This window comes from Bison bison, unplaced genomic scaffold (genome assembly GCF_000754665.1).
Source record: "Bison bison bison isolate TAMUID 2011002044 unplaced genomic scaffold, Bison_UMD1.0 scf7180017864519, whole genome shotgun sequence".
Lineage (NCBI taxonomy): Eukaryota > Metazoa > Chordata > Mammalia > Artiodactyla > Bovidae > Bison > Bison bison.
In genome coordinates this window covers 9,716,404-9,741,751 of record NW_011495072.1, presented here as the reverse complement: position 1 = coordinate 9,741,751, position 25,348 = coordinate 9,716,404, and the positions used below count along the sequence as shown (strand labels likewise).

General features: G+C 36.3%; 1 protein-coding gene across 3 annotated transcripts; it reads right to left on the bottom strand.

Moving 5' to 3' along the window:
* Positions 1 to 1,155: 1,155 nt before the first annotated feature.
* On the bottom strand, positions 1,156 to 21,353 carry LRIF1 (ligand dependent nuclear receptor interacting factor 1). Of its 3 annotated transcripts, none has more exons than XM_010830858.1 (4): positions 20,709 to 21,353; positions 6,182 to 7,683; positions 4,758 to 5,030; positions 2,763 to 3,754 (listed from the first exon to the last, which is right to left on the bottom strand). In XM_010830858.1, exons 2-4 carry the CDS (start codon positions 7,676 to 7,678, stop codon positions 3,296 to 3,298), a joined length of 2,229 nt encoding a protein of 742 aa, XP_010829160.1. In that variant the 5' UTR covers positions 7,679 to 7,683; positions 20,709 to 21,353; the 3' UTR covers positions 2,763 to 3,295. The 3 variants fall into 3 exon arrangements, with proteins under 3 accessions (XP_010829161.1, XP_010829160.1, XP_010829159.1); XM_010830857.1 differs by having other exon boundaries at positions 6,182 to 7,691; positions 20,709 to 21,352; XM_010830859.1 differs by lacking the exon at positions 6,182 to 7,683 and having other exon boundaries at positions 1,156 to 3,754; positions 20,709 to 21,347.
* Between the last annotated feature and the right edge of the window lie 3,995 nt (positions 21,354 to 25,348).

Genomic DNA, 25,348 nt, shown 5'->3' with positions numbered 1-25,348 from the left:
TAGTAGGAAATCAAGAATATGATGTCTTGGTAGCAAGAGTGAAGAACAAATTTCAGTGTTGTTGTTCAGTCACTCAGTTGTGCCCGACTGGATGGAGAAATGAGAAACTGACTAAAAACAGGTACATGGAAACTCTTTGGAGCAACAGAAACACATCTTGCTTGGTATGTACATATGTGTGTATCACTTCAGTTGCACAGTTGTGTCTCTTTGTGACCCCATGGACTGCAGCACTCCAGGCGTCCCTGTCCATCACCAACTCCCAGAGCTTGCTCAACCTCATGTCTATCGAGTTGGTGATGCCATCCAACCATTCATTCTCTGTCGTCCCCTTCTCCTCCTGCCTTCAATCTTTCCCAGCATCAGGGTCTTTTCAAATGAGTCAGTTCTTTGCATCAGGTGGCCAAAAATATTGGAGCTTCAGCTTGAGCATCAGTCCTTCCAAAGAATACTCAGGACTGATTTCCTTTACGATGGACTGGTTTGATCTCCATGCAGTCCAAGGGACTTGCAAGTCTTCTCCAACACCACAGTTCAAAAGCATCAATTCTTTTGTGCTCAGCTTTCTTTACCGTCCAGCTCTCACACCATACATGACTACTGGAAAGCCACAGCTTTGACTAGATGGACCTTTGTTGGCAAAGTAATGTCTCTGCTTTTTAATATGCTGTCTAGGTTGCTCATAGCTTTTCTTCCAAGGAGCAAGAAGAGTCTTTTAATTTCATGGCTGCAGTCACCATCTGCAGTGATTTTGGGGCCCAAGAAAGTAGTGTCAAATTTCAATGACTTATAAATTGTCAAATGCTCTAACAGGTCAAGTAATATAAAGACTAAGCATTGACCATTAGATTTAGCAATATGTTGATATTTGAAGACCTTGAGAAAAATAGCTTTAATGGAGTGATAAAGCTAAAACCCTAATTTGAGTGAATTTCAAATGAGAAATAAAGAGTTTGAGACCATCAGTATAGATAAATTTTGAGAATTTTGCTCTAAAGGATTCAAGCTACATTCCATATTATGGAATTTATTATCAGAAAAAAATGGGTGCTTGATAATTCCACGAGAAGCAAAGCCTTAATAATAAAAGCAAAAAGCATCAAAAGGAGGAGGTAAAGTAAGAAAATGAAATGAAATGAAAATGGATGCAATATGTCTATTAGGATGATTTTAGATGATTTTATTTAACAAATACTGATACATTGCTGTCAGGCACTATCCAAGGATTTATAAATACAATTAATTCAAGAAGCTTCTGATTCCCAAAATTCATTTGAGACTGCCCTTTTCCCAATCTTTAATTGTATTAAGACATGAGCCCACAATTTCACCTTCTTCTCTGTTTATACTGTTTCCCTAAGTGAAGTTACTCAGACCAATGGCTTCAAATGGTACCTATTTACTGATAGCCTTTAATTATGTATACCCAAGCTCCAACATTTAATATTTTAGCTTGATAGGAAAGTGAAATTTTAATATTTTGGATTGTTGTATTTGCAATTTTCCCAAAACGGACATGTACTGCTTCTTTTTTTAAAGCTTAAATTTTTTTTCAAAGGAGGTAATTAATTCATGAACTAATCTCCCCACAGATAGATAAATTAAGAAGACTGACAACTGACCACTGGATCTAGCAACATGGTAGTTGCTGGTGTCCTTAACAAAATCTAATATGGTGGAGAAGGGGGAGAAAAATCTGCCTGGAATAATCTGGCAGTTCCTCAAAGTTAGGGTATGGCCCAGCAATTACACTCCTAAGGTATATACCCAAGAGACTTGAAAACATTATGTCTACACAAAAACATATACCCAAACATTCAGAAAAACATAGCAATATAACATCCTAGTAGCCAAAGTGTACACAACCCAAATGTCCATAAACAAATGGATAAACAAAGTATGGTATATCCATACAATGGAATATTAGCAATTTAAAAAATTAAGTATGAATGCATGTGACAGCACAGATGAACCTTGAAAATATTGAACTAACTCAAAGAAATCAGTCACAAAGGAAAATATACTGAATGGTTCATTCCATGCATATGACTGTCTAAACTAGGCAAATTTATAGAGACAGAAAGTGTATTGTTGTGTTGCCAAGGGATGCGGAAAGAAGGGTCTGGGGAGTGACTGCTAATGAGTATGACGTTTTCTAGGTGGTAATGAAAATGATCTAAAATTAGATCATGTTGAAGGTTACACAACTGTGTGAATAACTGTACATTTCAAAAGGGTGAAATTACAATATGCAAATTACCTTAATAACGTTACAGAAAAAAAGCGGGGGGGGGGGGGGGCGGGGCGGGCAAGAGAATCTAGTTGACACTCAGTTTGCATTTGTTTTATTCCCTCTCAGTATTTTCTGACTTTGTGTTTTCTATTTTGTTGCCAATGTCCAGGTTTTATTTGACCTTACTTCCAGAAATTTATTATTTCTTAAAAATAACCTTTTCCTCCTTTCCCTTAATCCCTATCTCTACAACTCTCCAAATCAAAGATAACCAGAGATTAAAATGTCTGGCTCTATTAAGAAAAGCTACACTTTACAATTTTAAAAAGTATTAAATGTGGCCATGTTCAGATTTACTTTTCACACAATCTTAGTCATATATTTACATATTTCAAAAAACAGAAGCATTTGCCTAGAGATAACATACCACTTTAAGCAAACAATACATTATCTAGCCTGAATTCTAAAACCCATTTTGTATCATATGAAACTACTTTGTAAAAGTTACAAAACATCCCTCACTCTTGAAAAATGTTTGAAGTTTTTAATACTGCTGCTATAATACATTTTCTTTCATGAAATTTAAGAAAAACTTACAACAATGGTGAGTAGAAGGTATTGTCATTTTATGGGTAAAAAGACATATAAAGATACAAGCCCATTGGCAAAGCTAAGTTTTAAGTTGATTTCCTATCTTGGATTATATAATTTTAAAAGTACACAATAATTAACTATTGTTGGAATAACATCTGGGCAATTTAGCTAAACATACAAATAACAAATATTCAAACTTAGGGAATTCTAGTTGAAGTAATAGAAAAATAGAAAATTTTTCCTTCCAAAAAAAGGTACCTATAGACAAAGATTCAGATATCCCATGAGTTATTCATAAAAGTCAAACATGAGTTAATCTTTTCTGTATTTCTTACATAAAATTTTACAATCAGCTGATGAAAAGACAACTTTTACATTCAAAAACACTTTCAGAATGCCCTATAACAATGCAAAAGTATATGAAAAAACATAGCTATTTCACTGATGCCTTTAAGAACAGCCATTTTATTATTTTTGATGCATCTTCTTACGCATTTCTTCAAGAGCTGCTTCTTTCTCTCTCAGCACTTGCTTAAGTCTTCTTATCTTTTCATCTCTAATGGTTTCTTCTAACTCTGGTGGTGTCATTGGGAAAATATCTTCAGTATAATTTTTATTAAAGGAATGGCTTTGTTCAAAAGCTGTACTTGAGTTCAATATGTCTTTTTCTTGGTTTCCATGAGTACAGTGCTCTACCTCAGTTCTATTTTTTTCTCTGGTTTTGTTGCAGCTTGTGAGGATGTTATGGTTTGACACATCTGAAGTTGGTAAAATACTGCTAATGAGCTGGGAACTGGTGACATTAGTTCCTCCATTTATAGTTGTGTTATTAACACTACTGGTTCTTCTCTTCTTTGGGTGATCCATCTTCTTAGTGGTTTTTGCTTTTCTTTTCTTATCAATACCCTGTTGCAGTTTTGAGTAAGACTTCAAAAGAAAAATAAAATATTATTGCTGTTTATTGTACTCTTGAATTTAAAAATATGTCCAGTTACAAATATTTAGCCATTAAATTTAACTCAACAAAACTACTGAGAACAACTACAGGAAGAAAGTAATGTTTGCCACTGTATGGTATCAAAGTGAATGGCAATGTCCCAGTGACAGTCACTGAGAATAAATTGCCTATTTTCCTGCTTAAGTCAACTAATAGAAGCTATATTGATCTACAACAAAAGCTTAACAATCATTTGTGAAGAGCCTAAGAAATAGAATTTATCTAAAATTTTTTTTCATCTGCACAGTAGGCACATATGAAAGATTATCACTGGGAAAGGTTGACTGGTTTCTGATCTGAAGTTCAGGATATTCAACAATAAGGAAACATTTATAAGTAGAATGACAGTAGGCAACGTTACAGGGATCTTTTGGTTCATCATTATTGTGTAGATTTCTCTTAAGGCTTATATTAAAAGCAATACTGTAGTGAATATCTACATGCTTATATTTTCCTTACATTTCTGTCATTTATTTTCCTTTTTAAATTTTTTTGGCCACACTGTGCAGCTCGAGGGATCTTAGTTCCCTGAGTAAGGGATTGGGTCCTCGACAGTGAGAATGTGGAGTCCTAACAACCGGACTTCCAGGGAATTCCCTAAACAACATTTTAATTAACTGGAGATATCTTTTTACTTGTGCACATCTTATTTTCTTATATGTTTTGGTATAATACATATAGATGCAATATTGGTAAGAACTATCATTCATATTAATGCATAAGACTAAAAAATAAAAATCAAGAAAATTAATACATTCATGTATCTTTGGAATACCTACAAAGGATACTTTAAAATCTATTACCTGTGTTCACGTGTGCACGAATTCCCCATCCTGAACCCCCACCCATGGCAGATGCATGTTGATGTATGGCAAAACCAAGACAATATTGTAAAGTAAAAAATAATAATAATAAAAAAGGAAAATCTATTACCTGTTTTCTCCCTTCCTCCTTCACTATAAACTCTGCCTCTTTGTAAGTTTCACTCTTCACCAAAGGGCTAATGGAATCAAAACCTTCTCCAGAGCCCAACTGCTGAGCAATCCGAGTAAGGCACACTCTCAAATCTTTAGTGATACCAAATATCTTTTTAAGTTCAGCATCACTCTTCAGATATGACACCTTATTGCTTCTTCGTTGAGAACTGTTCTTGTCATTTCTTTCTTGAGTAACTTTTTCTAATGTTGATGCCATCTCATTCTGGATCTGGAAATAGGAAAAGAAAACACACAAACAATACTGCCAATTACTTAAGCTATTTTATCACACTAGCAACTAAGTAATTACCTCATCTTACTTAAAATGCCATGCTTTAAAGTCCTAAATGGTTGGATTGCATTAGTCTTACGTTACCACCCACACTTGGAAAGCTGAACTTTACTGGGCAAAACCAAAATGCTCCCCTACAATTTTACTTTCTTGTACTAGGAAGGTAACAGGCAGTCAATTCTCAAACAAATGAAATGAGAATACAGACTAATAACAAGTTGAAGATAATCTATATGACATTGTTGGAAATTGTCATTTTTTGAAAAACTCTTATACCTTTAATCAATCGTACTTAATGAGAATTTACCTCCTTATATCCCTGGAGTTCAATGAATTCTGTACAAAAGGGGAAAATACTGAGATTATTAAGTAGACCTCTAAGTACAAATATTTAGAGGTCACACATACACATATCTTAAGTAGAACAGAAATAATTATGTGGATATGTTGGGTAACTGAATGAGGAGTCAGAAAGAAGGGCTAGAAAAAGGAAAAGGAAACTTGTATATTAAAAAAAAAAAAATCAGGATGTTGATAACTTTTTTCCACATATGAATGAAAGGTGTTAATTAGTCAAGTCCCACCCTTTCCACCATCTACCTAAAAAACTGCCAGATAGCTCCCTACCACAAAACAAACAAATCCCAGCTCTCCTCTATGCCTAACATTAATCTCTTCTTATACTAAAAGTAAGCTCTTAAATACATGTATGTATACGTACTTATGTGTACAAATATAAGCATGCATATATATATTTACACACATAATTTTACGAAGCTTTGACTTCACATTATCCTTCTCCAACTCTTCTGAATCTTGTTGCTCTGTGATTTGTTTAATTTTGCTCTGAAGATTTGGCATGCCAAATGATTCAAGAGAAAAATACTGTTTGGTTTCTATTACACTTCTCAAACATTTCCCTCAAATGAAAGCTTTGGCTTAAGCATTCACCTGTGTATGATATGTATATGATGAAAAGGAGGATGGGAGAGGAGGGAAAAAGAGGTATCATAGATAACTAAGAATCAAGAAAGAAAAATTTTCTATATACATAAGATAAAAAGAACACCCTGACATGGGAAAATTACCTTTGGTTCTTGGTCTCTGAAAACACACTGTTGTGAAGTAACAGTTGTTGCATCAACAGAGGAACTTATTTTCTCTATGCTCTGGATGATATTTCCTTTCCTGGGGGCATTTTGTCCTGTACTAAATCCATCTGGTAAGACTGGCTTTGAGAATAAAGTCTTACTCTGCTTTAAGTAGTTAATAGATTGGTTCATACTATGTGGGTTTGGGGCAGAAAGAGATGGTTTCTCCACTTTCTTATTCTTCTCTGCCCTTAAATTGGCCATGGAAGCAAGCTGAGTATTTGAAACTGATTTTGTCTCCATCTGGGAAGATTTACTTTTAGCCAAAACAATATTTACAACCTCTCTGGATATTTCTGTGACTGGACTTGAACTCACTATCTGTGATGCATCTTTTCTTGGTGGAATATCAGAAGAAACTGAATTCTGTTTGTCAATTAGTGATGGCAAAACATCTGTCCCCTTTTTAGCCAAGAGATAGACTTTCCCATTAAACATAACCAAAGCATTATCTTTAATAGGCATACTTTTGGATTGTGTCCCAGTAGGACTGATGGTACTCAATGGTGGCATATTTACAGTATTATCTCCCAAATTTTTTCTATCTACAAAAGTTTTTAAAATCTTTGAAGCCACATTATTTGAAGATTTAACAGGAACAAGAGATGGAGTGCAAGGCTGTAGATTTTCTTGAAAAATCCATTTCACTGGAGCAGCTTGAGAATGCTGACCACCTTTTAACTGTGTCTCTTTAGCAACATTCATTGGAATCTGTGTGGTGTTTAATATCATTGGCTTTGCTATTTCTGTAACAGGTTTTGGGTAAATGTTTTGAAAGTTCTTGGTAACTACATTTTTCACTGTATTTACAGGAGATACATAAATAACAGTAGGTATTTGGGAGGGCTCAACTGTTCCTGAGGTACTTGTGGTGGCAGTTGCAAGTATCTTTTGCTGAACTGAAGGAGGCAATGATGACGCTGGTACAGATTTCACTTCAGCATGGGCTGGAATCTGTAAATGATGCCCAGAAGGCAAAACCGGAGACTTCACAGTCATTGGGAGATTCTGGGTATTTACTAAAATGTAAGATGAATCATTTTGTGTTGAAGAGGGAGAAACAGCAAATGTTTGCATGGTGAGTCCATCAACTTTCACACCATGACTCTGAACTTTAGAAACTGATGAGGTAAAATTTTCAGTCCCCACAGAAGTAACTCTAACTTTTTCTGCTGTATCTACTGTTCTTGTAAGAAAATAGTTTGAAGAACTGGCTGGCTGAAAAATGGGCAATTGAACTGATGCACTTGTGGAAGAGCTGGAAATCTGAGTCTGAAAAGTAACTTGAACTGGACTTCCTGTATTCCCTTTCAAAGCATCAGACATGACTGAAGATTGAACTAGTGGCATAAGATTTCCAGAGGAATTAGGAATTGGAAGTAATTGCAGAAGGTTTTTTCCATCCGAGCCAATCGTCTGAACTACTTGGTACATGCAGCCTGAAACACTTAAAAAAAGATTGAGTAAATAAATACAACATACTACATGGTATATACATTTTATTTAAAAACAAGTATTTGTAAATATTATTTTTTAAAAGTAAAAGTTTATAAAATATAAGTATGTAATTTGACACTTTGAGTTTTCAAAGTGAAATACTGCAAAAGAAAGATTTTGAAGTAGAAGAGATAATCAAAGATATAGCAAGCTTTGATTTAGATCTTCTCATATGATTAGGCAATGCATATGAGATACTAGCATTTATTCTTAAAACTAAAATTAGACTTTCCTAAGCTTTTATCTTGTATAAAATTTCACCTACTAGAATATGCTCCTCTTAAACCACATATTCTCCCTTCTTCCTTAAATTCTTTCCTCTAGTCCTTCTTCTTTACTATTACTGACCATGATTCTCATTTTACCTCCATTTATGTCATTCTATTTCCCTCGCTCTTTTCTTTCCCTAGCTAATCTGTTCTGTGTTCTTCCCACTGATAATGACAAGTTCTACTGTCAGCTATTCTTTTGCTCAACACATCTCTTAAGACACCACCTTCATGTGCCACATGTCTGGAGACTAAACTGAGTTACTCATGTAGGAAGCAAATTCTTCTTTGATGTCAGTACGTTTGACATTTAGTACTAAATAGCTCTTGGTATGGCAATTACTCATATTAGTTTCAACTGTCTGTCAATCCATATTTTAATAGCAACATCATTTCAGCTGAATGGCTTTCAATGAATATGGAATATGAATGACATCATTCACTATAAACTATCAAATACACTGGAAGTCAGTATTCCTTTTTAACAGCCTATTTTGATCCTGATAGTTATTAGCTATTACTTAGCACAGGTTGTCTGATTTTAAAGAAAAAATCAATACATACCAGTATCAGATCGTATAATTAATTATCTGTAGATTAGTTAAATGCAGACACCTAAAGCTATATACCTAAAACCAACCTTCAGCTCTTGGAAAATACTAAACCTTTAGTATGGGAATCAGGGTCCTCACACATGCTAATTAGTTATTAATTAGTTATTCTTCATCCACCCATGTAACTTAAGTCTCAACATAAATGATATTTCCCAGAAGATACATCCTCTGGCCACTTTTAACTACCCTTGTTCCTCCTTCATAATTAATAACATTAATTAATTAATTTTCTTCAGGGTACATATATCACAGGTTTTTACCATATCTTAATTTTTTTTCACCAGTTTATGTACTGTCTCTCATGCTAAATTCTAGCAATATGGGTACAGAGTCCATGTCCTATACAGTTAACACGGCTTTATATGACTAAGATCAGATGAAAAAAAATTAAGAATGAAAAACAATGAAATAATAATTAGAATTCTCAGTAGTGTAAAGGTATGTTTTACTGCCTAAAGGTGTTTTTTAAGCCTCAGGTATTAATACAAATCAAAGTAAAACATTCTATGCAGTACACAAGCTAAGAATGCTTTTTAAAAATCTTTTTTAAAAAATCACAAGTATTTTGTGATATGTAAAAATTATGAATTTCAAACTCACTGATGGACAGGGAGGCCTGGTGTGCTGCGGTTCATGGGGTTGCAAAGAGTCAGACACGACTGAGCGACTGAACTGAACTGATCCATAAATAGTTTTATTAGTACAGAGTCACCCCTACTTTTTATGTACTGTACATGGCTACTCTCATGCTGCAACAAGAGTTCAGTAGTTGCAGAAGAGATCATATGGCTTATATAGCCTAAATATTTACTATCTAGCCCTTTACAGAAAATGTTTGCTAGTTTCCAATGTAGTTCAACCCACAATCCCTAAAAGAACTTAAACTGTTGGGTACATGAACATGTAAATAGGCAATTATCATTGAGATGATGATCTATTTGTATGACAACAAACATGCTTACTCCTTTCTTATAACATTTTCTTCCCAAGGCTTCCTAGATACCATATTCTTCTATATTTGTAGTGGTTCCTCAGTCTTCTTTGCCAACTCCAATCCTTGAATCAGCCTTAAAATGTTGGAATTCAACAAAGTTTAAAGTGAACTCTTCCTACTCAATAAGCTTTGCCCCAGATGATTTATTTTATATACATGACTTAAATTACCATTTATATATCAACAATTCAAATATTTATATCTTAGCTCTTTTGAGTCAGGCTTGTATGTCCAACTTCCCTCTTGACATTTCCATTCACAATCTCAAACACACCTAAAACTAGACACAGTCTTTTCCAATGTTCTTCCTTCAGTAAATGGTATCCCAACTATCTTAGATCCTAAATCTAAACAAGTAATTCCAGCTTTCTAACAAGTAATTCCAGCTTTCTAACCATATATACCCAACCTATCTCAAAATCCTGTTGATATTATTTCCTACCTTTTTCTTGATCTAGTCAACTGTTTCCAAATCAGTCGTTCCCACCCCAGTCTATCTCTGGCTTGGTCTGTTATAGTAGCTTAACAACCAATCTTTTCTTTAGTCTATCGTCTTCTCTTCAAATTACCTAGCACTCTTAAAGCTGGCTGGCCCTTCCCTACTTAAAATGTTTCATCAGCTTCCCACTATCTCAGTGGTAAAAAGGAAACCAAGAGATTCTGAGGCAATTGAAGACAAAGGAAGAAAGAGTTTCAAGAAAACTAGGTAATTCCACTGAAAATTTCTGAGAGACCAAATAGAAAGCAGATTAAAAATGTATACAGGAATTAATGGCATGAGGATCACTGATGGCATTAAAGGGCAGTTTTGTGTGGAAAGAAGTCAGTAGGAGTGAATATGAAGAAAGAATATGAAAACAGCAAAGACAGATAACACTTTGATGAACTTTGGATGTAAAGGGAAAGAGAAAAACTGGCAAGTAGCTGGAAACTAAACGGGGTCAAAGAGGAGTTTTTTTTTTTTTTTTTAATGTTAGGTGAACTAGAGCAGCAGTCCCCATTCTTTTTGGCACCAGGGACTGGTTTCATGGAAGACAATGTTTCCATGAACCAGGGTGGGGGGATGGTTTCAGGAAGATTCAATCACATTACATTTATCATGCATTTTATTTCTATTATTATTATATCAGTTATTACATCAGCTCCACCTCAGATCATCAAGCATTAGATCTGGAAGCTGAGGATCTCTGAACTTGAGCATGAATACTCATGTGAGTCACCAAAAGGGAGAGACTGGAAATAAAGGAGAAAGAGGGACAATTAATAATGTAAAGTTTGAAAAAGAGGTAGGAAATTGAGACCACAAGTCAGGTCAAGAGACTAAAATGGAGGAATCAACCTACCCGACTTCAGGCTCTACTACAAAGCCACAGTCATCAAGAAAGTATGGTACTGGTACAAAGACAGAAATATAGATCAATGGAACAAAACAGAAAGCCCAGAGATAAATCCACGCACCTATGGACACCTTATCTTTGACAAAGGAGGCAAGAATATACAAGGGAGAAAAGACAATCTCTTTAACAAGTGGTGCTGGGAAAACTGGTCAACCACTTGTAAAAGAATCAAACTAGAACACTTTATAACACCATACACAAAAATAAACTCAAAATGGATTAAAGATCTAAACATAAGACCAGAAACTATAAAACTCCTAGAAGAGATCATAGGCAAAACACTCTCCGACTTAAATCACAGCAGGATCCTCTATGACCCACCTCCCAGAATACTGGAAGTAAAAGCAAAAATAAACAAATGGGACATAATTAAAATTAAAAGCTTCTGCACAACGAAGGAAGCTCTAAGCAATGTGAAAAGACAGCCTTCAGAATGGAAGAAAATAATAGCAAATGAAGCAACTGACAAAGAATTAATCTCAAAAATATACAAGCAACTCCTGCAGCTCAATTCCAGAAAAATAAACGACCCAATCAAAAAATGGGCCAAAAAACTGAACAGACATTTCTCCAAAGACATACAGATGGCTAACAAAGACATGAAAAGATGCTCAACATCATTCATTATCAGAGAAATGCAAATCAAAACCACAACGAGGTACCATTTCATGCCAGTCAGAATGGCTGCGATCCAAAAGTCTACAAGCAATAAATGCTAGAGAGGGTTGGAGAAAAGGGAACCCTCTTACACTGTAGGTGGAAATGCAAACTAGTACAGCCACTATGGAGAACAGTGTGGAGATTCCTTAAAAAACTGGAAATAGAACTGCCATATGACCCAGCAATCCCAATGCTGGGCATACACACCGAGGAAACCAGAATTGAAAGAGACATGTGTACCCCAATGTTCATCGCAGCACTGTTTATAATACCCAGGACATGGAAGCAACCTTGATGTCCATCAGCAGACGAATGGATAAGAAAGCTGTGGTACATATACACAATGGAGTGTTACTCAGCCATTAAAAAGAATACATTTGAATCAATTCTAATGAGGTGGATGAAACTGGAGCCTATTACATAGAGTGAAGTAAGCCAGAAAGAAAAACACCAATACAGTATACTAAAGCATATATATGGAATTTAGAAAGATGGTAACGGTAACCCTGTATCCGAGACAGCAAAAGAGACACAGATGTATAGAACAGTCTTTTGGACTCTGTGGGAGAGGGGAAGGGGTGGTATGGTTTAGGAGAATGCCATTGAAACATGTATAATATCATATGTGAAATGAATTGCCAGTCCAGGTTCGATGCATGATACAGGATGCTTGGGGCTGGTGCACTGGGATGACCCAGAGGGATGGTAGGGGAGGGAGGATGGGGAACACGTGTACACCTGTGGTGGATTCATGTTGATGTATGGCAAAACCAATACAATACTGTAAAGTTAGAACACACACACACAAATACGAGAAAAACTTAGCTAGAAAAATAAAAAAATAAAAAAGATGCAAAAACAGTCTTTCAGCAAGAATAAGCTGACTTTAGAAAATATCAGAGTCATTAGACACTGCCCCAGAGAGGTAGGTAACAATCATTAATTTACAGTTATACCAACTGTGCTGGTTAGTCTCCTTGTTTTACCAGGTATAGCCAAAGAGAAAGTGTTATCACTAAGTTCACCCAAGGTTGCAGTGGCTTCAGAAGGGTGTAACAAAAATCAAAGAGCAGCAAATGATTTTAGGGTATTGAAAATTTTTTTCAAATAATGAAATGCAGAATCTATACTAGATGGAATGAAAATGAGAATATAAAATCTAACATTTAGGGAGAAAGGGGATTCCCTGGTGGTTCAGACAGTCAAGAATCTGCCTACAATGCTAGAGAGCCAGGTTTGATCCCTAGGTTGAGAAGACCTAGAGAAGGCAATGGATACCCACTCCAGTATTCTTGCCTGGAGAATTCCCCAGACAGAGGAGCCTGGCAGGCTACAGTCCATGATGTTGCAAAGAGTCGGACGTCACTGAGCAACTAACATTTTCACTTTTTCACTTTCATAGGGAGAAAATAAAGGGAATAGACTGAAGGGCCAGATAAAAAAGTCAGCATGGGAGTACTTAAAACAACTAAGCTAAAATACAGGAACTGTGGTGTTTGGAAAGCAGGATGCCTAAAACCAAAATTTTGTAAATGCAGCAATTTCATCTGATAACAACTACAGAAGTGGATTGATGGTGATAGAATGGAGAAAACATTGAAGAAAAAGATCTGTGTACTGAAAGACCAGGTGACAAAAGAGATTACCCATACAGATGCTGAAGTCATTTGGATTAGAGAGATGATTAGGATGTGGGTGCTTACATTCAGTGACAGGAAGTGGGTACATGGTGTTAATGAACCACAGTTAACTTTCTGTTGCTGATATGCTAGAAAGTTGACTTGAAGCTCATGTCTTCTGCAATCTATTTTCCTCCCATATTCTACTACACCTTATTTTCAAAGATTACCAAGTATGTCCTCACAGTTAAATCTGGCTTATTCTTTGTCTTCATTTCCTAGGTGCTCTCTGCTGAAGCTAACATTGGTAGCTAATTATCTGCCTATCTTGAACCTCTTCCTAACACAGTTTCCATTGTGTGCAGTATTTGTTTTGTCTTTCTGTTCCATTTCTTATTAATTTTCTGCATTTTAAGCATCCAACTATGACTACTCCTGAAAGTACAGTTCTTCACTATTTTTCTTTCAAGACATTCCTTTGTAAATCAACCATATTTCAATTAAAAAAAAAACAACAAAACTTTTTAAAGGCATTCTTCCATAAAGACTGCATCAGGGTAACAGTTCAAAGCTTCATCTATTATCTTAAATTATCTCCTCTGCAATAATGACTCTATTATTTATCTCTCTTCCTATTCCTTAATATTTATCTCAAGTCCATATTTGTAATGCCTGACCAAATATTTTCACTTCTAAAACCATTAAAGTTAAAATTACTCTGTACTGAAAACTAATACTTTCTTACCATCCAGTCATGTGTCAGCATACTATTTTCCAAGTCACTTAGGTCTTAAAATACCTAGTCATCTCTATCTTTACCACCCTCCTTATTCAACTTTAATTCAGAGTGCCTTGTATAGATACCTAGATACCTACAAAGGATAAACATACAATAAATGTATACTGAATGAATCACCAAGTCTACATTTTTTCCCCTTTTTTACACCTCTTCGTCATATTCTCTTTCTTCGTCGTCACCACTTCTACTTCCTAGATCAGACCTGTATCACCTTGTGTCCTGTCCTCATTATCTCATCCCTATATTTTTTGGCTTTGACTTTTAAACTAGATTGCTTGATTGCAGCCATTATTATGATGTATCTCTGGCAGACTAAATCATTGTTTTCATCCTGTTGCCTTCTTGCTCAAAGTTTCAATAATTCATCACTGCCAATTCAGTTTGATGTTAAAATCATCTACAACCTAGTCTCAACCAATCTTCTATAACATCTCAACATAAAATCTCTGGTCTTATCATAAAGGTCTTTACTATTCTGGATTGTCCCATGTACAATATTTACTCTATTCTTCAAGTTTTTTTTTTTTCCTTCTCTAACAATTTAAAAGTTATAAATTGAGGACCAATGCATTTTCTCTACGAAATATCTTCTAGACACTCAAACTCACATTAATTTCTCCCAACTTGGTATCCTGAAAGCACTCTTGTTGCCATTAATGCCAGGAGTTATATAATGCCTTCTGTATTGTCTTTATTAGTTAATTTTTTTAAATGAGTAAACTATTGTTTTCCTCAGTAAGGCTGAAACTCCTTATGGTCAGAGACTGTATCATTTATTTTGTAATTATTCTTCCAATACCAAGCACAGAAGGCCCTAACAAAATTATATAAAAAATAATGCAATTCTTTGAAATATTTCAAACATATTAAAATGCCTCAACACCTGTATTGTTTAGTTAATGTATTTCATCTGTCAGTAATATCTGGCTAACAGATTAGAAGTTTCAACAGAACAGAATCCATGCTTTTATAATTAATTATTTGCATAGCGGAAAACACATTTTGGACTTCCCTGGTGGCTCTGATGGTATGGAATCTGCCTGCAATGTACAAGACCTGGGTTTCATCCCTGTGTCAGGAAGATCCACTGGAGAAGGAAATGGCAACCCACTCCAGTATTCTTGCCTGGAGAATTCCATGGATAGAGGAGTCTGGCAGGCTACAGTCCAAAGGGGTCCCAAAGAGTGGGACATGACTGAGCAACTAACACGTTTAAGGGTTCCCAGATGGCACTAGTGGTAAAGAACTTGCCTGCCAATGCAGGAGACGTAAGAGTTGTGGGTTCGATCCCTGGGTCAGGAAGATCCCCTAGAGGAGGAAATGGCAACCCACTCCAGTATTTTTGCCTGGTGAATCCCATGGACAGAAAAATCTGGCCAACTACAGCCCATAGGGTCACAAAGAGTCAGATACCACTGAAGCGACTTAGCACACACGTAAACACATTTTAATTAGCACAGCAGTTAAGCAAATCACACAGGCTTCCAATAGGTCATTCACATACTTTATTATGTGACCCCTGTATTCATTTTATAAAAAATATTTATACTATGCAAACTCTTTTTAAATCTAATCCAGAGTTTTTCCCTCTTTTCCACTTCCCCTCAAAAAAGGGATGGAAAATACAGTCTCTTCTATGTCAGCATATCAGTAGAGATTTATATGATCTGCCAGAGACCTATTCATATCTATGTTCTCTATACGTAATAGAGCAACTGGCACACTGTTAACAGTATTAGCTAAACTGAATCCTACAAGCTGTAATTTTTAAAAAATCCATGATTTCCTAGTAATAAATGGAATGAGTTCTAAAGATTAAACTGAAATGCAGAATGCTAAGGAAAGAAGTGATAAACCAGGGTGAAATTCATACTTCTTCAATCACTGTACATTTTTTTCAGATACAGAAGAGACATTCCATTTAAGATACTAAAGATTATATTCTTCTAGCTAAAGTTAGAACTAAAACTAGAGCCAGATTTTGCATCCCACGTTCTGGTTAGGCCACTTAAAGAATAATAAACATGCTAATTACTTTAAATCAATTAGGATTTGAACTGAGAAATTACTTTGGAAAGTTAGTTTTAAGATTTTAAAAGAGAAGAGAGAAATGTATTAGAAGATTACTGGCTTCTAATCCTAGCTCTCCCAATTATTAATTGACTTTGGTAAACTTACTTAATTTCTTCGAATCTCTCTTTCTTTATTTGTAAGTTTTGCTATAACTGGTTGGGATCCTGATAAGCTCCCAATACATGCTAGACATTATCTTCCATTAAAATATTATAATTTCTGTCCAAGATCAAGTAAATGAATCAGGTAATCTTATGAAAATGTGAGAACTTTAATAAAAGATATTAAACTTATTATATAACTTTTGACATTTGTGACTTTTCATTTTGAATGAAGCATTTACAGATTTGATACAGAATCATAAAAATTTTGCAGGTTAGGACTTTCCTGATGGTACAGTGGATAGGAGTCATCCTGACAATGCAGGGGATGCAGGTTTGATCCCTGGTCTGGGAAGGTTCCCCACATCACAGGTAGCTAAAGCCCACGTGCCACAACTATTGAGTCCACATTCTAGAGCCCGTGAGCCACATCTAACGAGCCCCTGTGGTGTAACTACTGAAAACGATGTGCCTAGAGCCTGTGTTCAGCAACAAGAGAAGTCAGCACAATGGGAAGCCTGTGCACCGTGACCAAGAGTAGCCCCTGATCACTGCAACTAGAGAAAGCCCGTGCTCAGCAACAAAGACGCAGTGCAACCAAAAATAATTTAAAAAAATTTTTGTAGGTTAATAAACATTTTGTAGATAATTTCACAAAATTTTCAACTGCTAAGAGATTTTTTCCAACTTACTCTCTATGATTATTATAATAATCTCTATAATTATTCTCTATTATGTACACACATAACATATACAAATACATAATATAATAATATATATGATAATATATTTCATATGACATCATATGTATAACAAGTTGTTATAAATAGTTGTCATTAACTCTACTCTTTATAAACAGTCCAACAAGGTAGGTACTGCCATTCCCATTTTATAGTTGAGAAAATGGAAGTTTAGTAATATTAAAGAACTTATTCAGAATGACATGCTTTCTTAGGGAATCCCATTCACTTTCTTGTATTTACTTTAGCATAACCTCAATATAATATGGTCCTCAAAATTCATGCATAAACTGAGATATTAATGAGAAATAGATTTCATTTAACCAGTATAGTATGTTTCTCTCTCTTACACACACACACACTCAAATCACATAAACAAAGATAATAACAACTGTACAAAACTACATGCACACCAAACTGACAATGAAATATTTTATAACCAAACCAAGTCCCATACTGAGGACACCCATTTAGCTCCCTATTTAAGAACAAAGGGTCAAAGGCGGATAGAAGCCAACTGCCAATCATATGGCATCCTAATTCTTATTATTGTGGGATATATTATCACAGGCTTTTATTATAATTCTTCTAAGCTGATGACTCACAAGTCTCTTTGTGAACTCTGACTCTCAAATTTCCAGCTTTGACTCTACCTGAATTTCAGATTCAAGTATCTCACTGATTGCTTTCTTGGTGTATTCCTCATCTCAATTAATTTGATAATATCTGCCCAGAAAACTGGCATAATTGACCCACTTTTCTTCATACCAATTCACTGACAAGATCTGCCCATTTGCCTTTCTGTATTTCTTTGAATCCAACCCTTGCTCTACATTCTAGCACAGACTTTCAGAATCTCTGAAAGGACAACTGAAATAGAATCTTTATTCATCTGACTCGGCACCTCAAATCCACACTGTCATCAGTTACCTAAAATGACATGTGACTATAACAGTTCCTTTCTTAAGATCCTCAGAAGGGTCTCCAATGGAGAGAAGGCTAATCTTTTTAGCAAATCCTTATGAGCTATCTATTTATCCTGCTTGTAGTACAGACTCAAACAATAAATACCAATTACTAGCAATACATCATACTACCTTTTTTTTTTTTTAATCAATTTCCTCTGCCTGGGTATAGCCTTCATTCATCTTTTACTTGGACAGCTAATACTTAATATTCCCCAACTCAGCCACTCCAGAAACCTTTCCCACAATTTCCTTTCTCTATGCCCTCACAGGATCATCCTGTGCATATTATTATTAACAAGTGTATTATAATTCCCCCTAGATGTTAATGTTTTTCATGGGCATGGTCCATAGCCTATTCTTTAATCAGTCTCTCCATTTAGTAAAGTCAGTCACACCATAGGCACTCAGTGAACAGCTTTTAACCAAATGTTTTAACTATACTAAGTGATGAACTAGAACATGAACCTAGGTCTCTGTAACTATCTTCTTTCTCTAACTCTATCAAGGTCTTTGTACCTCAGCTGTACCATTCTGACTCCTGGTTTTCTCTTTACATATAAAGTTCAAATCTAAATAAACTTAATGCCTACTATCACAGATATCTTCCAGATTTCTCCTTTGTATTATAAGATTAAATTTGGCTTTTACATTTTATACCCTGATGAATTAAAAGAAACACTTTTAAAGCAATCAACATTCTGTATTACATTACTGAAAGCTTTTACAGCAGGAAAGAGGTAACTCAAGAAAAATCCAAGTATCCATAGAAAATCATATAGTTTTAAGCTTATAAAAAATGCTTTTGTACAATAAAAATATCATCAGATATGTAAGACCATGAAGCTTCCACAAAACTAAAGAGCTGACATTAATCCACGTATTTACAAAAGTATCTTTGAATGTCCTGCAGATTAATTATAAAACAACAGAATCAAATATGCAAACAGTAACCAAAATAAATGTCAAAGAGCTTCAGAAAGGCATCTGGCAAATGTCCCAAATATGTGATTTAAAATCTTAAGGACTTGAAGAAAAATACATTCAAAGATGATAAAAATAATGTATAAACCAATGAGTTAATTAACTCCAAATAATTGATAAATGTAGAAAACATAATTCAATTTGCAATGTTTTTAAATATAACCAAAAGTAGAAACAGGATAATTAAGTACACAATAAACAAAAAGTAAGGTTCTTACTCTAATTTCTGGTATTTAAAAAGAATGAAACCCTGAAACAAATTGTATTAAACTAGGATAAATCAAACGTTATCAAATATGCAGGTATTAAGACAAGATAGAAGAAATCAGCAACCATTAAAGACTAGTTCCATTTTTGCGTATCCACACAAGGCACTATCTCTGCTCTTTCCCTCAACTTCCACCAAAAATAAACCAACAAAAAACAGACATGCACAAAAGCTGGCTCTTGCTATGATCTGAAATACAATGGCTCTTTCTTGGCAGTTTTCAATGCAGTTATAGCTAACCACTTTTGATGACCATTTCATTTTAGATTATTATGCATGCTTAAGTGTTTATCACAATTAGGTTTCGTATCTATTCGTAACTACCTACTTCCTGGGCTAAAATTTTTACAGAAGTAAAATCGTATCCTTAAAATTATAATAGCTAACATTTAAACAACGCTTTTCTATTTTTACTGCACTAAGTATTTTAGTATATTCATTCTTTTAATCCTTAAAATACCTCTGGGTGTTCTTACTTACAGACTGGAAACCAAGTCATTTGGCCTCACAAATAGTAACTAGCAAATCAAGGATTAAACCTAGTGATACTGTTTTCTTCAAACATAAACGCTCTTTCATGATTTTTACATCTCCATTTCTATGGTTTCTTCTTCACATTTTCTTCTACAGGGACTCAAACTTTTTTCTCACCACTTATTATATACTCACAAACCATTGACAGTTTAACTTAAAATATTCTACCTTAGCTTACAATTTTGTTCGTTTTATTTCATCTTGAATAATATGTTTTTAAAAAATGAGTTAGTGATACACTATTATCTAAATTTACAAATAAGTGTCTAAGAAATATAGGAATCTACCTCTGACAAATGTAGTTCCTTTATATATACATCATTCTCATTACACCCGCTTCAAATACGCTGTTCCGAAGGATTTTACATGATAATTCCTCTATTTTCATTTTTTAATATCTTCAAATAAAGCTATCATTTGAAAAAATTTTTTTAAATTAATTCCCTTATTCCAAAACAAATTTTCAGTTTCTATATTCTTATCAATTACCCCCCCCCCCCCCCCAAAAGCCTTTCCTTCCCACGAACTCTTACATTACAGCTATCTTCCCTGACGGTCCAGCGCCACCTGGGCTGCACTTGCTAATCCGCTCTGATTGCTGCGTGTTTTTCTGCGAGTGCGCGAGAATCTTCCAGAAGATTCTGGTCATACAGGCGCGCCGGCCATGTTGATTTTCCTCTCCCATGGAGATCTACTCTGTCAGCCTATGAAATTCAGACGCTGGAGTCCTGCGGCGCCAGGGCAGAGGCTGACTGCGTCAGACTCTGAAGGGGGACGTGCTTTAAGGGATCTAAGCGCCAAACTGCCGCGCACTTTCCCTGGAATGCTCACCCAGAGAGATCAAAGGCGTCTGAACTGCAGAACCTCAGGAAACGACGGCCGACTCGACATCCTGCTAAGAGACTGGAGAGGGGCCGCCGGGTCGAGGGAGATTAGAAACCGGTACTTACCAATGCGAGGCGTTGCCTGACTTTTCCTCTGTAGGTTTCAAGAAGACCCTCTGTGGGTTATTGGACATTTTATAGGGTTGGGAGGGGCCAATACATCCAGCAAAGGGGGCAGTGTCGGGGCCGAGGTCCTCCAAGGGACGAGAATGAGAGCGAGAGCGAGAGCGAGAGAATGTTGGGCTGGAGTTGTCCCGGAGCAATTCAGAGGGGTTCGAAGATGAAAGGAGAGAGATGGTAGGCTTTTAAGAGGGTGTATCCTTAGGCTTCGGAGGGAGGCGGCGCAGCCACTAAAAACCGGAAGAATAGAAGAGACTGACGGGGCGGGTCCGTCCCTAGCCTCTCAGAGAAGGGTCTCGAGTCTCCACCCACTCAGCGCCTGGGACTTCGCTCCACAGCCGCCCGGAGTCAGCGCTGGAGGCGTGGCCTTAATGGCACCGCCCCTATGGGTGCTTGGTCAGCCTTAAAGACCGAGCCAGAAGGGCCCGACCGACCCCGCCCACCAAAGCCGCCAGCTAGCAAAGCTCAGCCTGCCAGCTTCCTGTATCGTCACATCCGGTCGCCAAGATGACTGGCTCGCTAGCGCCCCGCCCTTATACTTCGATCCAATCAAAGGTGCTGTCTGCCATCTCTTCTTCCGGATCAAGTAACGAATCGCAAAAGAAAAATCTCCAGATGCCTACGCAAAATAAAATGTTTCCGGGGCAATCGCGAATTTCCTCCCTTTGTATTTGCCGCTGGTCTGTTTTCTTTTCTGCCAGTGCTTTAAAAGACATTGGAGGGCTCTTTCGTAGTCATAGGAACTTCCGGAGTGAGAAAATTTTAAGACACCTGCCTGTGGCAAGCGCCTGTTTTATTGCTACTTCCTGTGGGTCTCTCGGGTTTTATTCTCTTACTTAAAGGTTTGCCTCGAGACTTAACCTACGTTCTCCCTCCACCCCTTAATACTTGCTGGAAATAACACTGTCATATAGTTTCTTCATTCCCTAAAAGTTTCATTTCTTGTATTGACTTACTTTTTGGCATCTTTATCTGACTCTCCAGAGAAATACTTGGCAGATGTCTCTTGATTACTGTTGTTAAGTCTCTTATCTGAGAAATGGGTTGACTCTTTGGCTTCAGCTGGGACTAGGAGGAAGTTGTGGGAGGAGTGGTTTCAAAGATCTAGTTTTATCAGCTACCAGCAGTAAAAATGTAAACAGGCTCATACTGTTCAAATTTAGGAGACTGATGTATGGTAGCCAAGTTAAAGGTTTATTTTGGTCTTTTATAAATGCTGGTTAGTCATTCTCCTAACTCGTTAGTGAAATGAAAGATCTTGACGTCTCGATTATCATAGAGTAATACTTTTAAACTACTATTCACTCTTTGTTAAAGATTAATTTTGGTGATATCGAATCCTGTGTGTGTAAGTGGTATTTATCTTTCAGTGAAATATCCCCATACTAAAGAGGAGGCACAGTGTTGAGCCCTTTTTACTATCTTGGTTTTGATCATCCTCCTGTCTGTGAAAGCAGAATTACTTAAATGAGTTGCCCATTCTTGGCTTGTTTTATTTTTCTCACCACTCATTTCTTAAATTTTGTGTTTTTTAACTTCTCATATTCATCAGCACTTCTCATAAATGAAGCTCATTGTCACAGATCGGGTTCCCTGGGAGGCAGACTCTTCAGATAGACTTTGGTGGGCAGGAAGTTTATTAGGGATCAGTGTCTGTGGAAGGAAAGCATGTTGTTTAGCTGTAAGTCCTGTTGGATTCTTTGTGACCCCATGAACTGTAGCCCAACCTGTCTCCTCTGTCCATGGGATTTCCCAGGCAGGAATGCTGGAGTGGGTTTCCATTTCCTTCTCCAGATGATCTTCCCTACCTGGGAATTTGAACCAAAGTCTCTTGCACTGGCTGATGGATTCCTTATCATTGAGCCACCAGGGAAGCCTCAGTTCAGTTCAGTTCAGTCGCTCAGTCGTGTCCGACTCTTTGTGACCCCATGAATCACAGCACGCCAGGCCTCCCAGTCCATCACCAACTCCCGGAGTTCACTCAGACTCACGTCCATCGAGTCAGTGGTGACATCCAGCCATCTCATCCTCTGTCGTCCCCTTCTCCTACTAACCCCAATCCCTCCCAGCATCAGAGTCTTTTCCATTGAGTCAACTCTTTGCATGAGGTGACCAAAGTATTGGAGTTTCAGTTTCAGCATCAATCCTTCCAAAGAACACCCAGGACTGATCTTTAGGATGGACTGGTTGGATCTCCTTGCAGTCCAAGGGACTCTCAAGAGGCTTCTCCAACACTACAGTTCAAAAGCATCAATTCTTCAATGGTCAGCTTCCTTCACAGTCCAACTTTCACATCCATACATGACCACTGGAAAAACCATAGCCTTGACTAGATGGACCTTTGTTGGCAAAGTAATGTCTCTGCTTTTGAATATGCTATCTAGGTTGGTAATAACTTTCCTTCCAAGGAGTAAGTGTCTTTTAATTTCATGGCTGCAGTCACCATCTGCAGTGATTTTGGAGCCAAAAAATAAAATAAAATAAATAAAGTCTGACACTGTTTCCACTGTTTCCCCAACTATTTCCCATGAAGTAATGGGACCAGATGCTATGATCTGTTATTCAGCAGCAGGTTAATCCTTCTACTTGGCGCCTTTGGTAATGTATTTTCTTGGATTCCCTCCTACTTTTTTGTGTACTCCTTTTAAGTTTCTTTTGAAGTTTTATCCCTCACATGCCCATTAAACAGATTTCCTTAAATTTGATCATTGATCCTTTTATTTTCTCAAATCATCCTGTCTCCTAAAATGACTTTAAACATGCTTGTGGTTTCAATGACCACCTCTAGCCATTTTTATCCTAACCAAACACCTACATAATATTACATGGCAAGCACTACCCTAAGTACTTTACAAATATTAACTTGTTTACTCTTAACAGCTAGTGAAAAATAGTACATTCGATGGAGAAGCTGATGCACAGAGAATAATACAACAGCATGGATAAAGGAATGAGACACCAAAGAGAAACAAGAGCATATTAAGATAAAGATCTTGTTAGCTAAAAGAGTGACAAATTTAAGCAACAACTGACAGAAATGAGTAGATTTACAAATCAACAAATGTAGAGGATGGTTTTATAGACATGTATCTCTGAGAAATTAATAGTTAAAACATACAAAAGCTAGGGATAGATTTCAAATTTCTAAACAATGCAATAAGCCAGATTGGGACATCAGGTGTGTAAATAACTCTCCACTCATTGAATAATTCACATTATTTTTGAGACCATGTAGAATATGTATAAAATAATGTACTGGATTAGGATTAATACTATACATACTATGTTTACCAACCATAAGTTGGTTAAAATTAGTTATTCAGATAATTAAGAATAGCTTTAAGACATATTTGGAAACTGAGTAACCTATTACTAAATTACGCTTGAATTAAAGATGAAATTATAGTGGAAATTAAGTGATTTAAATGTTTGTCATAAAATAACACAATATTTAAACACATGAGTTACATATGTTGTAACTAAAGATTCTGCATGCTGCAACTAAAAAAATTTGAAAAAGATCCCACATACCACAAGGAAGACCTAGCATACTAAAACTTAGACACAACACAGTCAAATTAATTAATTTTTAGAAAGTTAAGAATCCAACTTAGACATGTTTTTAGAAGCAACAGAATACCAAAGGAAACAAGAATAAGCAAGTAAAGTAAATAATAATAATAATAATGCAGTAAGTTAACAAAGCCACAAGCTAGTTCTTTGATAAAATCAACACTAGAGATAGACGTTAAGAGAGATTAATCAAGACAAAAAAAAAAGAGCAAAAATACAGAATAAAAAGTGGAAATAACTATAAATACAGCAGAGATTTTTCTTTACAAGTACTATAAATAATAATTATAACACAACATTTGTTGAATCCTGCTACAGTGATGAGCTAAGAACAGCTGTTTACTTCCCCTATATTATAAAAGGAAAACATATTCTAAGAACTAAGAACATTGTTGGCTTAAAACTCAACATTCAGAAAACTAAGATCATGGCATCTGGTCCCATCACTTCATGGCAAATAGATGGGGAAACAGTGGAAACAGTGACAGACTTTATTGTGGGGGGGGCTCCAAAATCACTGCAGATGATGACTGCAGCCATGAAATTAAAAGACACTTGCTCCTTGGAAGAAAAGTTATGACCAACCTAGACAGCATATTCAAAAGCAGAGACGTTACTTTATCAACAAAGGTCCATCTAGTCACAGCTATGGTTTTTCCAGTAGTCATGTATGGATGTGAGAGTTGGATTATAAAGAAAGCTGAGCGCCAAAAAATTGATGCTTTTGAACTGTGGTGTTGGAGAAGACTCTTGAGAGTCCTTTGGGCTGCAAAGAAATCCAACCAGTCCATCCTAAGGAAATCAGTCCTGAGTGTTCATTGGAAGGACTGATGTTTGAAGCTGAAACTCCAATACTTTGGCCACCTGATGGAAAGAACTGACTCATTTGTAAAAACCCTGATGCTGGGAAAGATTGAAGGCAGGAGGAGAAGGGGACGACAGAGAATAAGATGGTTGGATGGCATCACCGACTCAATGAACATGAGTTTGAGTAAACTCTGGGAGTTGGTGAC